Source organism: Dendrobium catenatum, unplaced genomic scaffold (genome assembly GCF_001605985.2).
Source record: "Dendrobium catenatum unplaced genomic scaffold, ASM160598v2 original_scaffold_61322, whole genome shotgun sequence".
Taxonomy (NCBI): domain Eukaryota; kingdom Viridiplantae; phylum Streptophyta; class Magnoliopsida; order Asparagales; family Orchidaceae; genus Dendrobium; species Dendrobium catenatum.
The window spans coordinates 1380482-1403110 of NW_021379772.1; the positions used below are offsets into that span (position 1 = coordinate 1380482).

The 22629-nt window shown below is 33.9% G+C and overlaps 1 protein-coding gene across 2 annotated transcripts in view; it reads left to right on the forward strand.

Annotated features, from left to right (window-relative positions):
- LOC110112942 (exocyst complex component SEC8) overlaps window positions 1-22629 on the forward strand; it is a 120754-nt gene that overhangs the window by 13561 nt on the left and 84564 nt on the right. Inside the window, exons 5-7 of one of the 2 annotated variants that reach the window (XM_020845340.2) lie at window positions 7204-7308; window positions 11892-12001; window positions 12430-12609. In XM_020845340.2, coding sequence (XP_020700999.1) covers window positions 7204-7308; window positions 11892-12001; window positions 12430-12609 — 395 coding nt within the window. The remainder of the gene's footprint in view (window positions 1-7203; window positions 7309-11891; window positions 12002-12429; window positions 12610-22629) is intronic. The other variant, XM_020845341.2, reaches the window with a different exon arrangement.

The following is a 22629-nucleotide window of genomic DNA, read 5'->3' on the forward strand; positions in this document are numbered from 1 at the left end:
AAGCTCTCATGAGAATTCAAACAAAGAGAAGCAAAGTTTTCAATCAATCATTCATTAGCTTCAAAAGAAGAACACTAGGGCTATAAATAGCCTTGTACAAAGACTCACAAAAATAAAAAGGGCGACAATGCCCCTAGGGCTTACATACTGCATCCGTTAATAAAAGGGTACAACGGGAAACTAATAAAACAAATACAATATGACATCATAAATAAGAAAATACATAAAACAACTCAAAAATACAATGACTCGATCGTGGCCGTAGATCGACGGCCATGTCTCTGATAGACTCTCCATGATTTGATGTCCCCATCAGGTAGCCACTATAATCTAATGATGTACTGTTCGCTTCTGCATGTTTAGTTTGATCATGATGACAGGGTTGTGCGCTATACTAATAGTAACTTTATTGTCACATTATAAGATTTTTGGGTTTGATAATTACTTGAAGTTCTTCCCAGTGTAGCTTAAACTAGGTTGATTTACTAATCTCATTAGCCAAGGATATAAGTTCATCTTTTATACTATTTGCCACAACATTTTTTTTAGAACTTTTCTATGTCACAAGATTACCTTATACATAAGTATAATATCCTGCTATAGATATCCTGTAAAGCATATAATTTGCTCAATCAACATCACTATAGGCTTCTATTATTCGAGATTTATCTTATCTAAGAATAGCCTTAGGTTCCTTTTTAAGTAATTGAGTGTTCTGATGACAATGTTCATGCGTTCTTCATGTAGTACATGCATGAACTGACTTACCATTCCAACAACAAAGGCGATGTGAGTTCTAATGTGAGATAAATTGATGGGTTTCCCAACTAAGCTTTGATATGTTTCTTTATCTATTGAAGTACCAGTGCTAAGGTCACTTAATTTCATGTTAGGATCAGTTGGATTGTCAATTTGTTTGTTTCCAGTCAAACATGTTTCTTTTAAGAGATTTAGAACATATTTTATTTGAAAAATGATAGTTCTAGATTTGTTTTTAATTTTCATTTTTGGAAAGTAACTACGAGGGCTAAGGTTTTTTTATTTCAAACTTCTTAAGTAACATCTTCTTTATGATACTTATTTCCAAATCATGATCCATTATTATAATAATATCATAATCATACACAAGTAGCAGGGTTGATTTAACATCCTTGTTTTTATGAAATGACATGTGATCAAAATGAGCCTATTTAAATTCTTATTGATACAACATTGATGAATCTTTTGAACCATTCTCTAGGTGACTATTTAAGCACGCAAATAGTTTTTTTTTTCAATTTCTATAATTGATTTGTCTTGTCTCTGATTCTTAGAAGAGGTTAATATGTAGACTTCTTTATTCAAGTGACTATTTAAGAATGCATTTTTGCAATGTAGTTGGTGAAGAGGCCAGTCAAGGTTGGCGGCAATTGAGAGAAGGATCCAAATAGTATTTTTTTGCATTTTATAGAGATTTGAGCCCAAAGTCATTTGCTTAGTATTTTGAGTTATTTTGTTCATAATTTTATGTTTGGTTGAGATTTTCTTTCAATGAAGCCATCATCAATGAGAGTTTGTTTGAAGCGTTTGTATTGAAATTTGAGAGCTTTATTTTGGGAGTAAATCTCTATGGTTATGATGCACGATAACCTCGACCATCATAGGGGTATTTTACTTGAACTTGATTGCTTTGAATCTTGTTAGCTCTGCTCGATTGCTTTTATTGGATGGAGTCCTTGATTTTGCATATAGCTTGAATTCACTTGGAAACTTATTATACTGCAAACCTTCTCGACTCTATCCTATATGTAAATGATTGGGTTTATGAATTGGGCTCGTGATGGAACTTTGTAAATATGTCATTGAGAGTTTTTATTTAAAAGCAAATTCTTGTTAGAAGAGGCATTGAAGGCCTTATGGAAATATAAAGATAAAATATTTTATAGTTTTAGGCTCACCATTCAAATAGTTTTTATGAGATTCAAGTCTTATCAATCTAGTCTTTAGAATATGGTGGAGGATTGAATTTGAAATACAAGAATTATGACTTTGCACTATAGGCAAGATGATCCGTTTTAGAGCATTGTGCAATGTTGAGAACTTGAATTTATGCTTGTGGGAGAGTTTATAAATTTTCAAAAATGGTTTCCTTTTCAAAAAGAGTTGCACAGTTTTTGCAGTGGGAGAAAATTTGAATTTATCTTGCTTTTAGTTTGCGTAGCATTTTTATCTTTTGATTTAGATATTAGCAACACTTATTAGAGCACATGCAAATGATTTGATGCATCTTTTTGAGGACGTGCATGCTATTTATGGTGCTTAGATGACTTTGGAGTCATTATATTTGAGTTGAAGATTGCCTCACGAAGCACATGCAATACTTTAAATTATTCGATTTTGATTGTTTGCACGAATATTGTCATTGAGATATGAACAAAATATTATATTTTGTTCGCTTGCAAGTCTATGTTGTAGACCTATTTATGGATGTCACGAACTATTATCTATCATACGTTATAAGCTATCCTAATTTTTTGTCCTTGCATGATTGTATTTAGCGTGGTGGGCCCCACAATGCATAATTTCTTTTCCAATAACTAGGATGGGTCTTAGCAGATATCACCATTCAAAATCATTTGGTCCATAGTTCTTTGGATTCTTAGTGTTAGATTAAGAAAGTTTTCCTCTAGCTCGCAAGTGAGTTCGCTAAGTCCTCTGTAAGTTTTGTGTTTAGTTCATTGTTCAATATTTTTGGTGCGGGCAAACTAGACAAAAGAGCCAATATTGGAGAACACTAGGACTAGTAGAACATAACTCGATTCAATTTAGAAAAAACTGACATCCGCACAAAACACCAAGACAAACTAAAGCCGAACAAACAAAATAAGATTTAAAAATAAAAACACTATCCTCAGAACAACCGGCAAGCGGTTTCCTCACATGCAACAAAAATTAGGTAAAATATGATAAGTTCTTAGGGCTTGCAAATCAAGGGTCCACCACAGCAATAAGGTCCAACGTCCAATCAAACTCCTCCAGCAAATGTCATCAAATTCTGCCAACAAACGCCTCCAATAGCTCAAGAAGAAGGATACAAGTGGAGTGGAACTTGCGTAGAGAAGAAGAAATTAGAAGCCAAGACGAAATAGAGAGGAGGAAGAGAGAATTGGAACAAGCTCTTAAGCTTTTCCAAGAAATGAGAAGAAACCCTCAGGTTTTAAGAGACTTTTCTCAAGCTAATCAACAACCTCCTCATGACAAATACATATCTAATTTATAAGAAAAAATGGGGAGCCAAACAACCAATTTCTACCTCAAACCGAACCAATCAGGTAAGGGGAAGAGGAAGGCCAGCAAGCAAAATAGAACAACACCCGAAAAAGGCAGCACAAGAACCGAGTAAAGCAGCCATGGGAAAACAACCAGGGAAGAAACCGAAAAGGCAGCACAGGGGATCGAAACCAGCACCCAACAAAGGGAGGAGAACCAGCCACGTGAAACAACACCTGGAAGAAACCGAGGGGGCACAAAGAAGGGGAAGAGACGAGATCCAACTCAACATAATGAACTAAAAGGAAGAGTACCTTTTTAAATTAATGAGCTAAATAGAGCAATCACTCCTCCAAATAATGAGCTAAACATTAGCTCAAGCAATAATGAGCTATAACCAAGTAGCTCCCAAAATTTCAGCGCAAAACCAAAGCAGCCAAGGCCCAACCCGAGAGGCAACAAGCAGCCCAAAGACTAAAAGAACCCAAGAAGCTAGCACACCCAAGGCTTGCCATGCCCAAGCACTACCTACTCATGATCATTGGATGTTCTCCATCATTGGATAGCATAAAAAACTTAAAAAAACAACAATAACATTTAAATTACAATAAAACGAAAATAAACTAAAATATGCATGCATCAATTTTGTTCTTTTTTATTCAACTTGCATGACATTTTAGTTGTTCATTATCTTCCCATTTTCATAAATTCACACTTGTTATTTTCATCTTAGTTGCATTTCTCTAAAAGGGGTTCTTTCAATTGTTCCTTGTTAGTTCTTTCACTGTTAATTTTATTAGCCTCCTTGTGTCTCCTGTGCATAAGGAGCATCTATGACGAGTAATAGGTCTTTTCCCATCACGCTTAAAATAGCATTCATGTTCTAGGTCTAGACACCATACTCACATTGCTTAACAAAAGCATACAGGCCTTCAATATCTACGCAAAAATACACAAGGATTTCTCTGATACGTTGGAACATGTACGGGTATTTTTTTTGCATTTCTCACTATGGTGAAACATCACTCATAGGTACTTAAATTTGGGTATGCATAGGCCTTTGTTACTTGCACAAAAAATATACAATATTTCTTGGAACAATGTACATGCTTATTTTAATTTTTTTTCCCGTTGTATTGGAATATTGTGCATGTGTACTTAAAATTTTTTTACGGCTTTTCTGCGAGGTGACTTTATTGGTGATGAGATTTGTAGCAATGATGTCCATACAAATTATCTTTTTTTTGAATCTTTTGTTTAAACACACACACACATATGAGATGTGTGGGATCTGAAGTCTGACTCTTCTAAGAGAGTTTGTGTTATATCTCAACTTTTAGTGGATAGATTACATTGAAGATAAGACAATAACTAGATATTTCACCCTCATTTTGTGAGGACTTTATGATATGGTTTGAAATTCTTTGTTGGTGCAAGCTCCTTTGGTTAATTATCTCTTCTGATGTTGGGAGAAAACTTTGTATTAAGGCTAATTAATAGCCGTTAAATATTTAGCTTATAGTTGCATTGATTTTTGTTTTAAGATTGAAGGAAATTTACCATATTTTGATTAAAGTGGATGGTGGGGGATGATGACAAATCCAATTAAAATCCCGTGGTTATGTCATTTGGGGTTCTCATGGACTATGGTCTACTTAGTTGGAAGAGATAGTTGACCCAACCTAATCGATTGATCTATGACGACAATCATGAGTTTCGTTGTCAAGGGGAACCTTCTAGACCGAGGATGAATATTTATCTAAAGAGACAATATAAGTAATCCTTAGTTGATACAGGGTTTGTGTCCCATCAAGTGTACATTATGATTCATAATTAAAGCGACAAGATCCCTTGGGGAACATTCGGACTCTGTTTGTGACTGTAATTTAATGGTACTATTTTGCTACAAAATTTCTCAGCCAACAGGTCCTAATCATAACCGTTATGTAGTGGTGCCATTTGGAGGTAAAATCATCTTGTCCTATGAGACGCTCCATGTCTTTATTGGTGTGGGATCTTTTGAGAGTGAATATAGTAATGTACTTGATATGACATTGACTTTTTGTGAGCTGAGGATGAGCTTAGATTTGTTGCTCTCAAGTCTCAACACACTTTTGTGGAGGGATATGGAGTCGTCATGAAAGTTCTTAAGAACTGGTTCAAAGTCTATTCTTGGTTATGCTATGCAACGCCTTTAAGGGGTTTTGATACTCTTACTTTATAGGTTACTTGCATGCTCCTTATTCAGAGGTTGGTATCATACTCTAGTGTTCATTGGCCGATCATAAGTCTTGCTAAATGAGGTCTCCATCTCTCCAAGAGATGCCTATGTGGATTCTGTCATCAAATCTCAACTTATCCACTACATGTGCCAATGCTGGCATTCATATTTTTTTTTTCTTCTCCTTTTTTTCCTTTTTTTTTTTTTTGAAGATGCGAACAGGAAAGAAAAATTATTATCCTTATTGATTTATCTGAGTTGGATTCAATTTAAGATTAAGGTGAACTTCATGCGTGCTTGAAATCTGCTGACACCAGCTGTGATCCTAGCTAACTTGGCCTGAGATGGGCATGGGTTAGTCTAGCTTTTACTGGATGTGGGTTAATATGTTTTTCGCTTGACTTTACCTCATAAAGTTCTTTTCCGTTTCCCTATTTTCCCTCCTTTCAGCATTGTTTTTAAGCGAAGGAATGGATTGAAACGGGTATCCTAATGTTGATATTGACATTGAAATCAGTTTTGGAAAAGTTGGAGAAGGAAAAGAAGATGATGTGGCTGCAAAGTTATGAATACCATTCTGACCTTGATTATGGTGATCGTTGATGTGGAGTGGACATTGAGGATTAATCTTGTGGGTACTATAGTGGTATTAATAATATTCAAAGCTACACCGTATGCACATTGGATAGCTTATAATTGGCGTAGGCGTAAAATGCGACGGTCAAGGACCAGAAGATTGTAGTATGATTGAGCGTCCGTACAAAAGCGAATAATTTTGACAATGGAATTGGATAGAGGCATAGATACTGGCGTTCCAACATTGAATCTTATTAAAGACATTGGAGATGGTTCGTAGATCAGGCTATGGTGGTATTTCTGCTGTTTTTGAACTCCAACTTTGTTGCTAGTGGAGATTGAGGATGATGTTACAACAACTCTCAAAGGATCAGATAATGAAAAATAAAGCTAGGTGGCAATTTCTTTTTCTTTTCTGCTCCATTCTCTACATTTTTGGATTTTTATTCTCCTTTTCTTGCTTGACGTTTTGTATAAAAGTGAAGATTTAAGGATTACCAAGATGGTTGGAAGTGATGTTGTGGTTCATTCTATCGAGGTTTATTGGGTTCTAGATTATTGGAGTATTTAAAGTTTATTCCCAATTAATGACAACAGTGAGGAACTTATTGGGATTAACAACAACATTGAGGCAGTTGAGGTCACTGATTATTCACTTCGTAGTGATTAAACCTTAATTACACTATATGAGGGAGGAATAATTTTAAGTTGCTTTATTCTGAAAGCATTTGGTCGTCTTACTATTTAAAAGGCATGTTTGAATTTGCTATAAAGAAAGAGACAAGTGAACAAAGAATATTTACACTATCCCTTATAGGAAATGAAAGAATCTAATTAGGAAAAAATTAGCATGATTATAATTCACATATCCCATGTAAATTTTTTGTTCTTATATGTGTATGTAAATTCATTTATGTTTATGACATATTCTGTTGGTTCAAACTTATTAGGGTTCTATGTGTTCGCAATTCATTTTTGAGTCTGTTTATAGTATATGCAGTATTCAATAGTTGCTTTCAATAGCTCTTAGGTAATGAAATCTAAATTGATATGGGTATTTCAAATTAGACGATTGATGAGAAAATTATCTCATTTGGTGAAGGCCAAGATGCATATAACTTCTGCTTAAACACGCTAACAGATGTACATCTTGGCAGGTTCCTTCTCGAATTGAGAAGCTTATTGCAGAAAAGCAACTATATGCTGCTGTTCAATTGCATGTTCGGTCATCATTGATGCTTGAGAGGGAAGGTCTTCAAGTGGTTGGTATTATTAGTCATGACTTAGGATCTTGTTTATTAATGCTCAAATTTGTTTGAGGTCCTTTTTAATTGCTTTCTGCTGGTTTACTTTTTTAAAATTAGACAACACATATTTTATATACACGAGAAGCTTGTGGTGGAATGCAGTATACTGCAGTTGCAATTGCTTGATTTCATGACCATGACCCGCACATTTGAGATGTACTTTGTCAATCTCTTTGTGAGTGCTAATTACTTCATTTAATATAAAGGAGCACACGAACAACAGAACATTAAGAAATAAATCCCAAGTCCTAAAAATCAGTTTTGATGCCTTTATAAAATTTAAAAATATTATTCAAGATACAATGTCCAATTTTCATAAGAGTTCTAAATTATGGATGAATTGTTGTGTTGCTATGATCCAATGGTTAAATGATTTAGTTGGTATTCAAAACTCTTTTGTCAACATAGTGAAATGCTGTTCCTGCATTGCTATATAAACTTAATGATACTTTAACAATTAACAGAGTTTTCTTGGTATAATAAACATTGTTTTAAACAAATGGCTTCTTACAGTTAGCTCACTTAAGCTTTGTTTGGAACAACTTCTTAATTTCTTGTTGTGGTAGAAAAAATAGCCAATATTAATTAATGTATATTTATACGAAAAAAACTGTAGAACAACTTTCCTTGTTTTTCACAAAATTTCTTTAATAAAAATATTTTTGGGTGAGAAAAGTGGAGGGTTGTGTTAGGTAGTTGACAACCAGCGTAAAACTTGTCGAATAATCATGACATGAATCCTTTAAAAAATTGTATTGATGCTAGGGCGCCCCCTAGAAGCGATGCGCTGTAGGACCTGAATACAACGACAAGTGTGCAAGGGCCGCTGCATCGACGCCCGGGTGCATTATTAAATAGGCAAGGGTTCCAGCATCAAGGACGGATGTGGGCAATGAAGCTAGTCTATGAAATTAAAATTAGGATAAAAACTTGGAATATAGGTTCCCTTACAGGAAATTTAATGAAATTAATAGATATTATGATTCATAGGAAGATAAATATTATGTGTATTTAGGAAACTAATGGGTTGGGGAGAAGGCTAAAGAGATTGATAGTTTAGGATTTAAACTATGGTATTCGGGTAGGAGTCGTACAAGAAATGATGTATTTGTGATTATAGATAAGAGTTTGAAGGATAATGTTATAAAAATTAACAGAATTGGAGATAGAATTATAACTTTAAAGATTATTGTTGATGCTCATATTATTAATATTATAAGTGCTTATGCTCCTCAAGAAGGTTTGGATATGATTTCAAAATTAAAATTTTGGAATGACTTAAGAAAAATTTATACAAAAGATACCTTTTGAAGAAAGAGATTCAATTGAAGGAGATTTAAATGGATATGTTGGTAGAGAGATAGATGATTTTAAAGTATTCATTGGTGGCCATAGATTTGGAACGACAAATGAAGGTAGTAAGACCATATTAGATTTTTCTTTAGCTTATGAATAATTAATATTTTATTTAAGAAAAGAGATGAACATCTTTTCACTTATTAAAATAGATATAGTAAAATGCAGATTGATTATTTTCTCATAATAAAATTAGATAGTTTAGATTGTAAAGTTATTCCGAGTGAAAATTGATATACCCAGCATCGATTATTAGTTTTGGACTTTAAGATAAAGGGTCAGAAAATAATAAAATAAATAAATCGATATTATAAGATTAGATGTGGGCATTTAAATAATATTAACAAAAAATTTTTTGAGAGTAAGATTTTAGATCTTAAGATTTTGTCTGTGCATGAGGATGTTAATATTATGTGGGGAAAAGTGGTTAGTGATATTAAAAATATTACAAAATATGTGCTTGGAGTTTCAAAGGGAAAAGATCCTAATAGTAAAAATAGTTGGCGGTGGAATCCAATTGTGTAAGAAATGATTAAAAAAAATTGTTATAAAAATTAGTTATTTTGATAATTGGGAAAACTATAAAGAGACTCGTAAGGAATCTAAGAAAGCTATTTACGATGCAAAGATCTTAGCTTTTAATGATTTATATAATAGATTAGATTCTAAGGAGGGAGAAATATACATGTATAAGTTAGCTAAACCAAGAGATATGAGTAGTAAGGATTTAGTTCTTGTGAAGTGGGTTAAAGATGAAGATTAAAAAGTATTTTTCTTAAAAGATAATATTCAACAAAGGTGGATGAGATATTTTGCTAAATTTTTTAATGAAGAATGTAAAAATACGATTGACTTTAGTGATCTTAATACCCTAAATAAAAATAAATATTTTTATTTTTATCGGTGTATTAGTAGAATCGAAGTTAGAGAGGCTTTAAAGAAAATAAAGTGTTGAAAAGCTATTGGACCTGATGATATTCCAATAGAGGTGTGGAAATGCTTAGGAGATGAAGGAATTTCTTGGCTTACTAAACTTTTTAACATTGTTTTGATACTTAAAAGATGCCAGAATCCAGATGAGTGGAGAATGAGTGTGTTAATTCTCATTTTTAAGAATAAAGGTGATGCACATGATTGTGCAAATTATAGAGGAATTAAGTTAATGTGTCATACTTTAAAATTATGGGAGTGAGTTATGGAGCGTATGTTGCGGCTTGATACTAATGTTTCTCAAAATAAAGTTGGATTTATGCCGGGTAGGTCTTCTATGGAAGCCATACATTTATTGAGAGGTTTGATGGAGAAATATAGAGAGAATAAAGAGGATCTACATATGATATTTATGAGAAAACATATGATAAAGTTTCAAAAGAATTGCTATGGAGAGTTCTTGAAAAGAAAGGAGTTAATAACGCTTATATTCAAATCATTAAAGATATGTTTGCAAGAGCTGTTACTTGTGTTTAAACACAAGGTGGTTTAACCAAGTATTTTCCTATTTCAGTTGGATTACATCAAAGATCAGCCTTAAGCCCATATCTTTTTTGCTTTAGTTATGGATATTCTCACTAGACATTTGCAAGATGATGTACCATGGTGTATGCTTTTTCCTGATGATATTCTTCTTGTTGATAAGACTAGAGAGGGAGTTGAAGGTAAACTTGAATTATGAGGTCAACCTTAGAGTCTAAAGGTTTTCACTTGATTAGATCTAAAACTGAATATATGGAGTGTAATTTTAGTAGCAATAGACCTAGTGAAGGGATTGTGACTTTGGGCGATCAAGTTATTATACATGTTTTAGATATCTTGGATCTATTCAGAGTGATAGTGAAATAGATCGGGATATTATTAGCAAAATTCAAGTTTGATGGTTGAAGTGGAGGAATGCATTGGGCTTGTTGTGTGATAGGAAAGTCCCTCTCTAACTTAAAGAAAAATTCTATAAGATGGTAGTGAGACCTGCAAGCTTTATGGTGCCGGATGTTGGCCATTAAAAGAGAAGCATAAAACTAATTTAAGTGTTGTAGAGATGAGGATGCTCAGGTGGATGAGTGGCTTTACCCTTAGAGATATGATACAAAAGGAGCATATATGTGAAAAGGTTGTAGTAGCTCCAGTCGAAGATAATATTAGAGAGAGTCACCTTAGATGGTTTGGTCACATTAAACGAGGACCTTCAGATGATCCGGTTAGGAAATTTGAGGTATTAGATTTGACTTATGTTAAGAAAGGTAGAGGTAGACCTAAAAATAATTAGTTAGAAAATATTAGAATGATCTTTCTTTATTAGATTTAAAGGAGAATTTGACTTTTAACATGACACAATGACAAAAAAGGATTCATGTAGCCGACCCCACGTAGTAGGACAAAGACTTGATGTTGTTGTTATAAAAATATTTTTGGGAAGATATAATAGAAATTATGATTGAGAAAGTAGCCTTGAAAAAATTCTTACAGAAAAATGTAAACTGTGTTGATTGAAGCCTTAGCATGAACACATTCTACATTTTTTATTTTCTTTGATACTTTTGATTTTTATTATTTGTCAAATAATGTCTAATCTCTAGATTTTTAATGACTTGCTACGGAAAGCATTTAACTTGTCGGATGTTATAAACTAAAATTTGAACGGTCAGAGGCATTATTTTTTCCAAAGGTTAGGGCTGTAGAGTATTATATTTAAAATATGTATTTGTAAACTTCTGCAGCATCTTGTTATAAGATATGATTTCTCCAAATCTGTGATGTTAGTGCGATGGAGGCAGCATCTCTTCTGAAGCATCTTGTTATAAGATATGATTTCTATGCGTTCCTCTTTGTCTATTTCCAAAATAGCATCAAGATGTGCATTGCCCCAATGGTGGAATGCTGTATCACTTCTTTTTTTGCTTGCTACTGAAATGTTGAAAGGCAGTTTTTATATGTTCAAAATTGTGTTTTCTATTAGATAATATCTTGTCAACAGCAAGTCAATCTTTGAAATTAGTGGTTGTTGACTAATGCCCAGAGCACATTCATCTAAACATATCTGTACCTGATTTTGATTTTAAATTAATTTTTTATTTAAAAACTTGTCATGGATCCTCATATATTTGTGTTGCCTGTCTTGGACTTAGTAATGTAGACGACACTCATGTGAAGATAACTTACTCGACACTCATATGATGATAACTTCTTAGGTTGGTGCTCTTCAAGATGTTCGATCAGAATTAATCAAGTTACGTGGGGTGCTTTTCTATAAAGTTCTGGAAGATCTAAACAGTCATCTTTACAACAAGGGTGAATACAGGTACTTGAGTTTAATGGTCTTCTAACATATATATATTAACTTAATGTTACCTTGTTATGGTTTCCATTTAAATTTTGCAACATCAGTTTGTACATGGTTTTCAGCATAAGTTATCTGAGTTTAATGATCTTTTAACATTCATATATCAACTTAGCATTACCTTGTTATGATTTCCATTTAAAGTGCAACGTGCATTTGTACTATCTTTTTTTATGCTTTCTTCATAGGGTAATATGGGTTTTTAACATCAGTTTGTGCATTTTTTGAATACCTTTACCCACCTTTTCATGTTTTGCTCATATTTTGAATGATTTAAATTGTAATGCTGAGAGCATTATTTGAGTTCAAGATCATTCAATTGACCTTTGGTTAGAAGCTCCTGAATTTAAATTGACTGTCATTTTTCTAAAACTGTTTGTTCTCTGCAGCTCAGCTAGCTTAAACATGCCAGAGAAGGATGATGAAGTGCCAACTACAACAGCTGTCTCATTCTCAGTAAGCAGTTCACATCCAATTTCAAAGAGAACCAGATCAATAAAGGCTGATAATCACTTAAGTGGCTCCGCATTTGGTGATGGATCTTTTAGAACCATTTCTATTGATGGAGGGTAGGCTTTGAAACATGATGGTCCAAATACTTAAGAGATGGATGCACTTTTTTAGTATGTTATTTTATACCTTGACTTAGATGCACTTGTTCTCCATGTACCTAAGTCAAGAATTAGTTTTCATTAGATTTTATATAATAGCCTTTTTATATAATCTAAAATAACTTTGATCCTGTTTTTTACGTTGTTTTTAGGAATGCCTTAAATTGAAGCATTACCCTTCAACACTATCTTCATAATTATCTTAGAACAATGTGTTTGGTTAATGCAACGTGTAGTTAGTAGTTCACCTGGCATCAAACCGGATCATTCCTTAACATACATATATACTAAGAATGGTGGAATATATTTATTTAGCATGGATTCATATCAGGTTGAATTTCATGATCATGATTGTCATCATTGATCTTATCCAAACTACTTGGTAATTCTTTTTTCATTCACTTTAGTGATGTGGTGCATGTTTTTATTCATAAGGAAAATTTGTATTCGCAACTTTATCCACGCTATTGTTGGTCCATCCTTTTTTCTTCCTATGAACTTTGAAGTGCTTGTATTTAACAACCTAGTGTGGCATTTTTGCTTTACTTTTACATTTCCAAACTAACTAAGCTATTTTCTACTATCTTGTCCTAAATAGATGCTATTTTCACATGTAGCGTCGTTATCGTTACCTTAAAGCCTTAGCATATGCCTTGAGTACCTTCTTCATTTGCATTACCCAACATTAATTCCATAGCATTTTCTATATCTCTATTATTCTGTACATTAGAGTTAATATATCTAAACCTATAATATACAGTCCCTAATTGATCCCCCAATAATTATTGATTGTTCATTTAGTCCACATCCATTGAAATTTAAGACAATGTACTTATGTTTTGTTCCCCTAATCTTAAGCCCTTGGCCGTTTAAAATGTCATTTATAGCTAATATATGTAGTACTATAACTCCTAGAGTCCAGATTGAATGTTGCATGTAATACTAGGTGTAAAGAAGTTGAGGTTATTGGAACACTTCTCCCTCAAACTTGTTAAGGATTTTCTAGCTCAGCTATGCTCGAACATAATTCAACAATCAAAAGAATATTCAAGTATATTAATTTATTATTGAGCTTTGGGTTGAGTCTAGCCTTTATTGAGCTTAGCTAATTGTCAAATTGAGCTTGACTAAGTGATTAATTAGATAACATCATGACGGAATATAAAATTTTTTATAGTTTTTTTCATAAGGGTTGACCTAATCTAATTGCTAGGATCTTTTTTAAAAATGCTGTATTTGATGAAATATTACATACAATGAAACTAAACATGCTATTAGTTTTCTTAACCTGCATGCTTTTCTATTAATATGTTTTTATAGAACGTATGAAAAAAACAAGCATTGTACAAACATAAGTTGATTCATTAAAAACGTTGCTAGCTAAATGGCTAAAGAGTATTCTATCAAGCTCACGTTTGGCTACTTGTGAACTACATACATGTTTGTCAACATAAATAATCAAGCTAGCCTATTATGACTTCTATTTTAAATCTATCGAGCTTCATAAATCGTGTTTCACGTGCTCATATAGTCTAGTAAATTAAAATAACTAAGCTATAATCAATAAATTATTGAACTATCATCAAGAACAGTTTGCATAAGCTCCTGGTCATAATGCTAGTGAATTTTTCCAACTCATGCATATAACTTAGTTTTCTTAAGTTTGTCAATCTATTATGCGACGCTCTCTACCTTTTAGGCTTGATTAAACAGATGATACTTTTCTCTTCCCCACTTTCTAGTCTTGTACTCTTTTTTTTTTTTCTGTTCAGTTTGCGGTTTAGCAGAAGGCTGATTAGAGCATGGGTTCAGAATCTTGTGTTCTTCCATTTGGGTAATCCGGAAAAATGGAGCCTCTTCACTTTTGATATTCTTTTTAATGAGAGGTTTGGTCAGAGTGGAGTCCATGGCTGCAATTTGATTTTGGATCTTAAGAAAATCACAACCCCAAACTTGTCATATGCTCAAATTTGATGTTTTCCTAATTTTTCTGATAGAATGATAGTTTTCAAGTATAATTCTGAGTCCACAACCATAAAAAAATTTCATACGGCTGTTAGTACCTTTTCCGAGTGCAAAATGAGGTTTCCAGTTTTTTTTTCCCTTAATTTTGGAGAAAATAAATCATTAGCCTACTTTATTGAAAATGTACTCTGTAATGCACTTACTTGGAATAGCTCATTGAAGTTCATTGAAGGAATAGCTCTGCAATGTACCATATAAACTGGCAACAACACAGCTGGTATAGCTTTGCCCGCCCTGCACGGAAAAATCAAGCATATTAGCCTCAGAAAAGTATAGCGTTTAACACCACTAATCAGAGAGCGGCAAAGGAAGCTGCTCTGAAGCAAAGATAAACTGGTGAAACCACTGAACCCAGAGTTGCTACATAAAAATGTGGAACCAAACTCCAGAACGAATAATCTCAACGAATTAGAATGACTAATGAATAAGACCTTGCACTATACATCATCGGAAACAGAGGACAACAACCTGTAGCCAGAAGTATGCTTAAAGAATAATTGCAAACCGTGCACATGAGGTGGAGAGATGGAAAATAGAGTTCTGCAACAACCTGTGACTATCATATCTATTGTGAATTTGTGATAAGTCAACTGGAATAACTGCTCCTGAAGAAAAGTTGTTTTTGGTCTTGATTTGTTGGGTGATAGAGTGTGCCGAGGAGACCACTTGCGAAGTTGTTGATTTTTAACTAGTGCAAAGTAGCCTGAATATGGTCTCCAAGATCTCTCCTACTCCAAGGTAAACCAATCAACTCAATGTGCTATGACTGAAGAACACTTTTTAACTTGAGCATAGAGTTTGATGCATCAAGGAGTAGCTCCTAAGCTTGGGCTCACCAGAAATAGATGTTTGGCTAAATTATTATTTGAATATTTGCTGTATATTTAAGTGATATTTATCCCTTCCTAAAAATTAGGGTCAATCTCTAATATTTATGAGGTTTAGTTGCTTTCCTTTTTATGTAATTTACTTGTATTGAAATAGTAGGTTCCACTATTCGTGCTTTAAATTTTTGATTAGTGACTTGAATTTAGGGATAAGAGTTATTTCTATGCATTATCATCCATTCCTGATAATTTTTTTTTTCAATTTAGTGGTCACTGTGTAACTTCTATAATTGCGGAATAAGGAGTGCTCTATTATTGATAGAGTTTTTGATTGAATAAATCTATTCTTCCCCCTTTTCTTTCCTATCAAAACGTACGGTGCAAGTTTGGTGCTTGCTACAGTAATATAAGTCGAAGTTCTCCCTGTCACTCTAATTCCATCCCAGCCACAGACCTTAAAGCCCTCTCCAGTCATCGGTCTATATCCAGTCGCCAGTTTTATTATTTATTTTTCTTATCTTTTAATTTGTCTGCTCAATATATGGAAGGAATTAAATTGCAATTGTTATGCTCTTCACAAAATCAGGAAGAAAATGGCGTCAATTGCTGGATAATGTGGAATCAAAAGTAACTGCTAGAAGGAATCAAAGAATAGTCAGAAAACTCCATTAGAAGGAAAATATGAGTTTTGTCTATCAAAACATTGGCCCAAGTTTGGGATTGCTCTTTCAATTTAATTAAATATTTTCGTATTAAGTCTCAAGATTGCTTGTTTTCGTCTAGGATTATGTTAACCTTCCCTAGTTTGTCTTTTTGGCCCCTTTTCTCCTAACTTTGAAGATCCATTTGGTATGAACATTCAAACTATTGTGGGCAATATCGTGATATTTTATTATTTAGAAATCTATCCCTCAACTTCATTTGGTGGTAAGTGGGAGATGCACCTTTGCTATAGTATCCAAGAACATTATGGAGATCCACATGGAAGGACTTGGACACTAATCTAGTCCAAGGAGCATTACAATTCAATTTTTGTATTAGAGCCAAAGCTTTTAAATTCTAGGCTAGAGGTGAGTGGCAAAGAATATGTAAGACCAGAAAAACCATAAGCAATTGGGATGCTACAAAAAGCTCATTACTAGTCAACATGCAAGGGTAAATCAATTTTTTAGCATCGGCTAATACTAAAAGGTTAAAATTTCATTAGTGTTCCTCGACTATTCAAGTGTGGCTAGTTTTGTCTCTAAGTGTCATATTTCTCTAATTTCTTCCCTTATTACACAAAATTGATCCCAAATGGTCTCTTATGGATTAAATTGAGATCAATTTTTTATAGTTGAGTCACTAAATTGCGATCAATTTGTGTCTCAATTTCTATCTTAGGGACAATTTGAGATCAATTTTGTTTAGCCAATGGACTATATTGGAGAAATGTGATACTCTAAGGCTAAATTGATTGCATACGGATGGTTGAGGACTATTTTGGACTTTTTCTCAATACTTGAATTTCAAAAGATGAAGAAGCATTGGAAACTATAGATAGAGCAAATGACTAAAATATTGGTAACAATAAATAACATGTATGGGTGAGATTCTTCCACAAGTCATGCTAGGAACCCTCGATTACGTGAGGATATTGATGATAAAGGAGAAGGTCCTCTCAAAAGTGAAGCTGCTTCCAATTATAGACACCCCACCTCCTTAATTTTAAAGTGGATACCAAGTTAGAATTGCCTACTTCGATGACATGGTGGATGCTAATAATGTCGACAATTGGTGAATTTCTTAGACATTTTTCTTTTATAATTATATAGAGGATATCCTTTACCCCATTCAAGATGTCATTGCGCACACTAATGTGATGGAAAATAGAATTCATATCAATAATACAAAATAGCATGCGCCATGGCTCTTGGTGTCATGCAGCGCAACTCTTGTAGCTTTTGATGGAACATAAAATCCTTGATTTTTTATAATTTAGGGTCCAAAATAAATATTTGTATTGTTTATTATATATTTATCAATTTTATTTTATTCAAATGAAAATTTATTAGAGTATTTGGGCATCAAATACTCCCAAAGGTTGAAGTTCTCGCATCTTTGTCTCCAGCAAAATCTACCTCACCAATTCTTTCGACTTGGACTTTAGAATGCCGCATGCGGAGCATCTTCTTCTTCTTCTCTCTCTCTCTCTCTCTCTCTCTCTCTCTCTCTCTCTCTCTCTCTTTCAAACTGTCTTTGTTAGGTTAGTCTCAGTCTCCGAATGCCACACATCAAGTATCAAACTATCTTTGTATAGCTTGTCTTCTTTTGTGAGAGTCTAGTCGAAGTCGAATGCTCAAACCATATTTGACAAAGGAGAAGGGCTCGACAATAGTTTGAAGTTTGAACACACTTGTCAAAGCTAAATAGTCAAGCTTTTTTCGATGAACTAGGGATTCACAAAGGTAGAATCCTAGATATTTCATGTTGCTTGAGCTTTTCATTTTTAGTCATTTGGTTTTCTTTCATTATAGTTTTCTAAATTTTTGGATCAATGCTCTTGATTTCCTTATCCATTGCTTTGTAAATTTTGACGAAGTTTTGTTGTTTGTTTTCTAGCCTTTTTTGCATTTGAATGTTGAGCACGTTTTTGCTTTTTAATTTATCTTTTTTTTATTTAATAGAAAATTTTCTAGCATATGCATTTTAGTATTAGTTATCTTTATTATTATTAAGTACCAAAAAACACTCTTTTAAATATATTTAATTCATAACTTTTAATATTTTGCATTATATTTAAAATAGTATGTGCCATGCCATGCACTATAGCTAACGAGGACCTTTCCGTATGGTGTGCTATTCACCATTGACAAGTATGAATCATAGAGTTATCGAACTATGGCTTGTTATATATGACATGACAATAATTCAAGAGACTTTTGGAAGCTTTGTTACCAAAAACATCTCTTTTAACTATGGTAAGAAATTCTATTGATGCAATGATTTAAAGAATGAGCAGCTAAAAAATAACCAAGAAGGAGACTGTACTACATCCATTGTTAGATCAAGGCCATTCCAAAGTAGATATTTGGAAATTGTATTTGGAGGAATGATCATCAAAAGATGGTAGAGTATTTTTGCTACTACTGCCACACCAAAAAAAGAAAGGTAACATTAATTTCACCATTGCATTAAGCTGATCCATCAATAGTATTGAAAGTTGTTGACCTCAATACAATCCCTACCTTTTGCCATTGTAAAGCATTTGTTCAAGTGTCCCCTACACTCAGCCATTTTTCTTTAGCCGTCGGAGATCCCTACAACTACTGTTTGCCCCTTGTCTAGCCGCCTAAAACTAACAGAGCTCTTGCAGATCAATTGTGTTAGGGTCCAAGACTTCCCTATTTTCTCCTTCCCTCCTCACAGACTCCTTTAACTAGGCGATCCTCCCAAAGTAAAATTGAACTCTGAAATCTTATTAAATGGATGAGTAAACTGAAGAGGAAGAGGCTTTAAGTAAACATGATGCCCCTAAACAACAATAAAAGAAACAAATTTAAATAGAGACCAAGTTTGAGTGAACTACTATGATCTTTAGGAGGATCTCTTGCACACTTTAGTTCTCTATACCTTTTCCACTCCAAGATGAACTAGCCTTCTTGAGGAGGTATGGACGAACAACACTTTTTGACTTGAGCACATATTTTAATCCATGTGAAGGGAAATAAGAGGTTCTTAATCTAAACTTTACCTGAGTTCGGTGTTACTCTTTCAATGTAATGTAGTTCAATATTTAGTACTATGCCTTTAGATTGGTTTTCTTCACCCTATAATTTTGTGAACCATAGTTTATTTTTTGGGCCCCTTTTCTCCTAAACCCTAAAAGAACCACTTTGGTTGGAATATCTAAAGGATTGTGGGAAATTTAGTGATTTCTTATTATTTTTCTTGGGTAGTTAGATTGACATCTATCTCTCAACTTTGATTGGTGGTGAGTAACACACTCTTACTGATGCAGGCAAGAATTAGTAGGATAATAAAAATAACACAAAATACTAAAGAAGATATCTTTTATATTATAAAAGACACTTACAAATTTGGACACAAACAAACACAAACACCTTACAATTCTTGACAAACAAAAAACACCTAAAGTTGCTTTTCCTTTGCTTGTGAAGAAGGATACATGTGAGGTGGTCACTTGCGGCGAGAAGAAAGAGGTTAGAAGTCCGAGACAAAGGATAGGAGGACAAGCTCGCAAGCTTTCCCAAGAAGGAGAGGAAGAAGAAGTGGAACATGCTCGCAAGCTTTTCCAACAAAACCCTTAGGTTTACATCTCCAAAAATAACTCACATAACATCTTTTTTATTACTAAACATCTCATATATATAGGATAAAGATGGCATCCAAACAGCCCCTAAAATTACTAATTAATCCCATTAAAAGAGGGAACTAGAAGGTCAAAAGACACAACAAACAGCAGCTGAAAAGACATCCCAAAAATCAGCCAAATACATCCCACAAAACTGCACAGGAAACAGGGAGAAAAAGTTACGGGAAACCCAGCCAGAAGTCCACAGGAAGCCCAGCCAGCAAGGGACCCGAGGAGCCAGCACAGGAAACGGGGCAGAGTTTCACGGGAAAACAGCCAGGGGAAAAATCGGGAGGCCTCAATCCGAGAATAGCAAGCAGCCAAAGGCCCCAAACCGAGAACAGCAAGCAGCCCAAGGCCCCAAACCGAGAACAGCAAGCAGCCCATGGCCAAGAAGAATTTCAAGATTCATCACTTACATGCTAAAACACCTAAGGGCATTATTCAGATGCACTTAGAAGGACTCGGACACCAGTCCTATCCAAGGAGTTAAAGGAACAATTTGTTTGATTTATACCAAATAAATGGATATTCTAGAGGCTGGAGAGCATTAAGACAATCTTTGTTGCATAAGTCAAATATGTTTCTTGCTTGCCTCAAGATTTTATTTATGGTTTTAGTTTGAACTTGAATTCCAACAAGGCTAGTACATAGTTTAATACGAGCAGAAGTATAACTAGGGACCACTAAAGAAACATTCTTGATGATGTGTTATGCTGGCATTGGGTATGATAAAGTTGAACTTGTTGCATACCATATTATTTGAATAAGATTTCAGAACTTGCTCAAGGTTAAACATGATAATGCGAGAAGCAACTGTCGATATATTTAACCTGATTTTTCATCAACATTGGTGTGATGATTAGATTGTCCCTAGAGGGGTCACTTTCTTGACTTCTATAAATATCCTCCTTCTGCGGTGGTGGGGCTACATACATAAAATTTATATAATCTCTATTGAAATTCAAATTCCATCAACTCAATATCTTAAATATCTGACTCGACTCTTGCAATTCTGTCAGCCGCCTCATTTTTTTCTTCATGCCACCTCATTAATCTATGGGATTATTATTGTTACCTATCTAATCCATGGATTGGCCAAATTCCAATTAATTATATATTTATTTTTCATTCCATAATTATTGCATATTTCATACTAGAGGTTTCCTACAACAACAACAATAACAAAAAGCCTTTATCCCACTATGTGGGGTTGGCTACATGAATCCAATTTCTCTATTGTATCCTGTTAAGGGTCAAATTCTCATCTAAGTCTAATAAAGAAAGTTCATTTCTAATATTTTCTAACCAAGTTTTTTTAGGTCTACATCTACCTTTCTTAATATAAGTAAAATCTAATATATCTAATTTCCTAACCGGGCCATTAGAAGGCTGCCATTTTATGTGGCTAAATTATCTAAGGCGACTCTCTCTAATCTTATATTCCACTGGAGCTATTCCAACCTTTTCACGTATATGCTCATTTCGTATATTGTCTTCAAGAGTAAAGCCACTCATCCACCCGAGCATCCTCATCTCTGCAACACTTAACTTAGTATTATGCTTCTCTTTTAATGGCCAACATTAGGCACCATAAAGCATTGCAGGTCTCACTACCATCTTATAGAAATTTTCCCAAAGTTTAAGAGGGACTTTTCTATCACATAACAATCTCGATGCATTCCTCCACTTCAACCATCCAACTTGAATTCTACTAATAATATCCCCATCTATTTTATCATCACTCTGAACTATAGGCCCAAGATATCTAAAACATGTGCTATGTTTGATGACTTGATTGCCCAAAGTCACAATCCCCCACTAAATCTATTATTACTAAAATTATATTCCATATATTTAGTTTTAGATCTACTCAATCGAAAGCCTTCAGACTCTAAGGTTGACCTCCATAATTAAAGTTTACCTTCAACTCCCTCTCTAGTCTTATCAACAAGAAGAATATCATTAACAAAAAGCATAAACCAAGGTGGCAACCTGTTGCAAATGTCTAGTGAGAACATACATGAGTAAAGCAAAAAGATATGGGCTTAAGGCTGATCCTTGTTGTAATCCAATTGAAATAAGAAAATACTTGGTCAAACCACCTTGTGTTTGAACATAAGTAACAACTCCTGCATACATATCTTTAATGACTTGAAAATAAGCATTATTAACCCCTTTCTTATGTAGAACTCTCCATAGCACATCTCTTGAAACTTTATCAAATGCTTTCTCTATATCAATAAAAATCTTATGTTGATCCTCCTTATTCTCTCTATACTTCTCCATCAAACCTCTCAATAAATTCAAACATAAATGATGGAATAATACACACCACATTCTCTCAAATTCTTGTCATTGTATTAGGGCCTTAAGCTTTTTCCTTAGTATTTTCATAAGCAACATCGAGGTTCTTAGAACTTTCATACCTCATTAACTCCTCTGTTCCATGTAATTTTTTGATATATAGCCTTCAATGCTATAGGCTTATTTCTATTATTATTTTCTTCTTATATCTAATTTTTGCCACTATTTTCCTTTCCATGGATTTAAAGAATATTCATGTTCTTTTGGTGTTTAGGTTTATTTGGAACTGAGTTTCAACTCAAATCTAATCGGAGAATTATAAAACATCCATCAACATATCATTTGAATGAAAGGATTACCTGAAAGGGTTTAAATTGGTATGCACCTTTTTGAAGGGAAGATGAAATTGGGCCATTTATCTGACATTAGACCTCAGCAAGTCAATCCCACTTTTACTACTTTGGT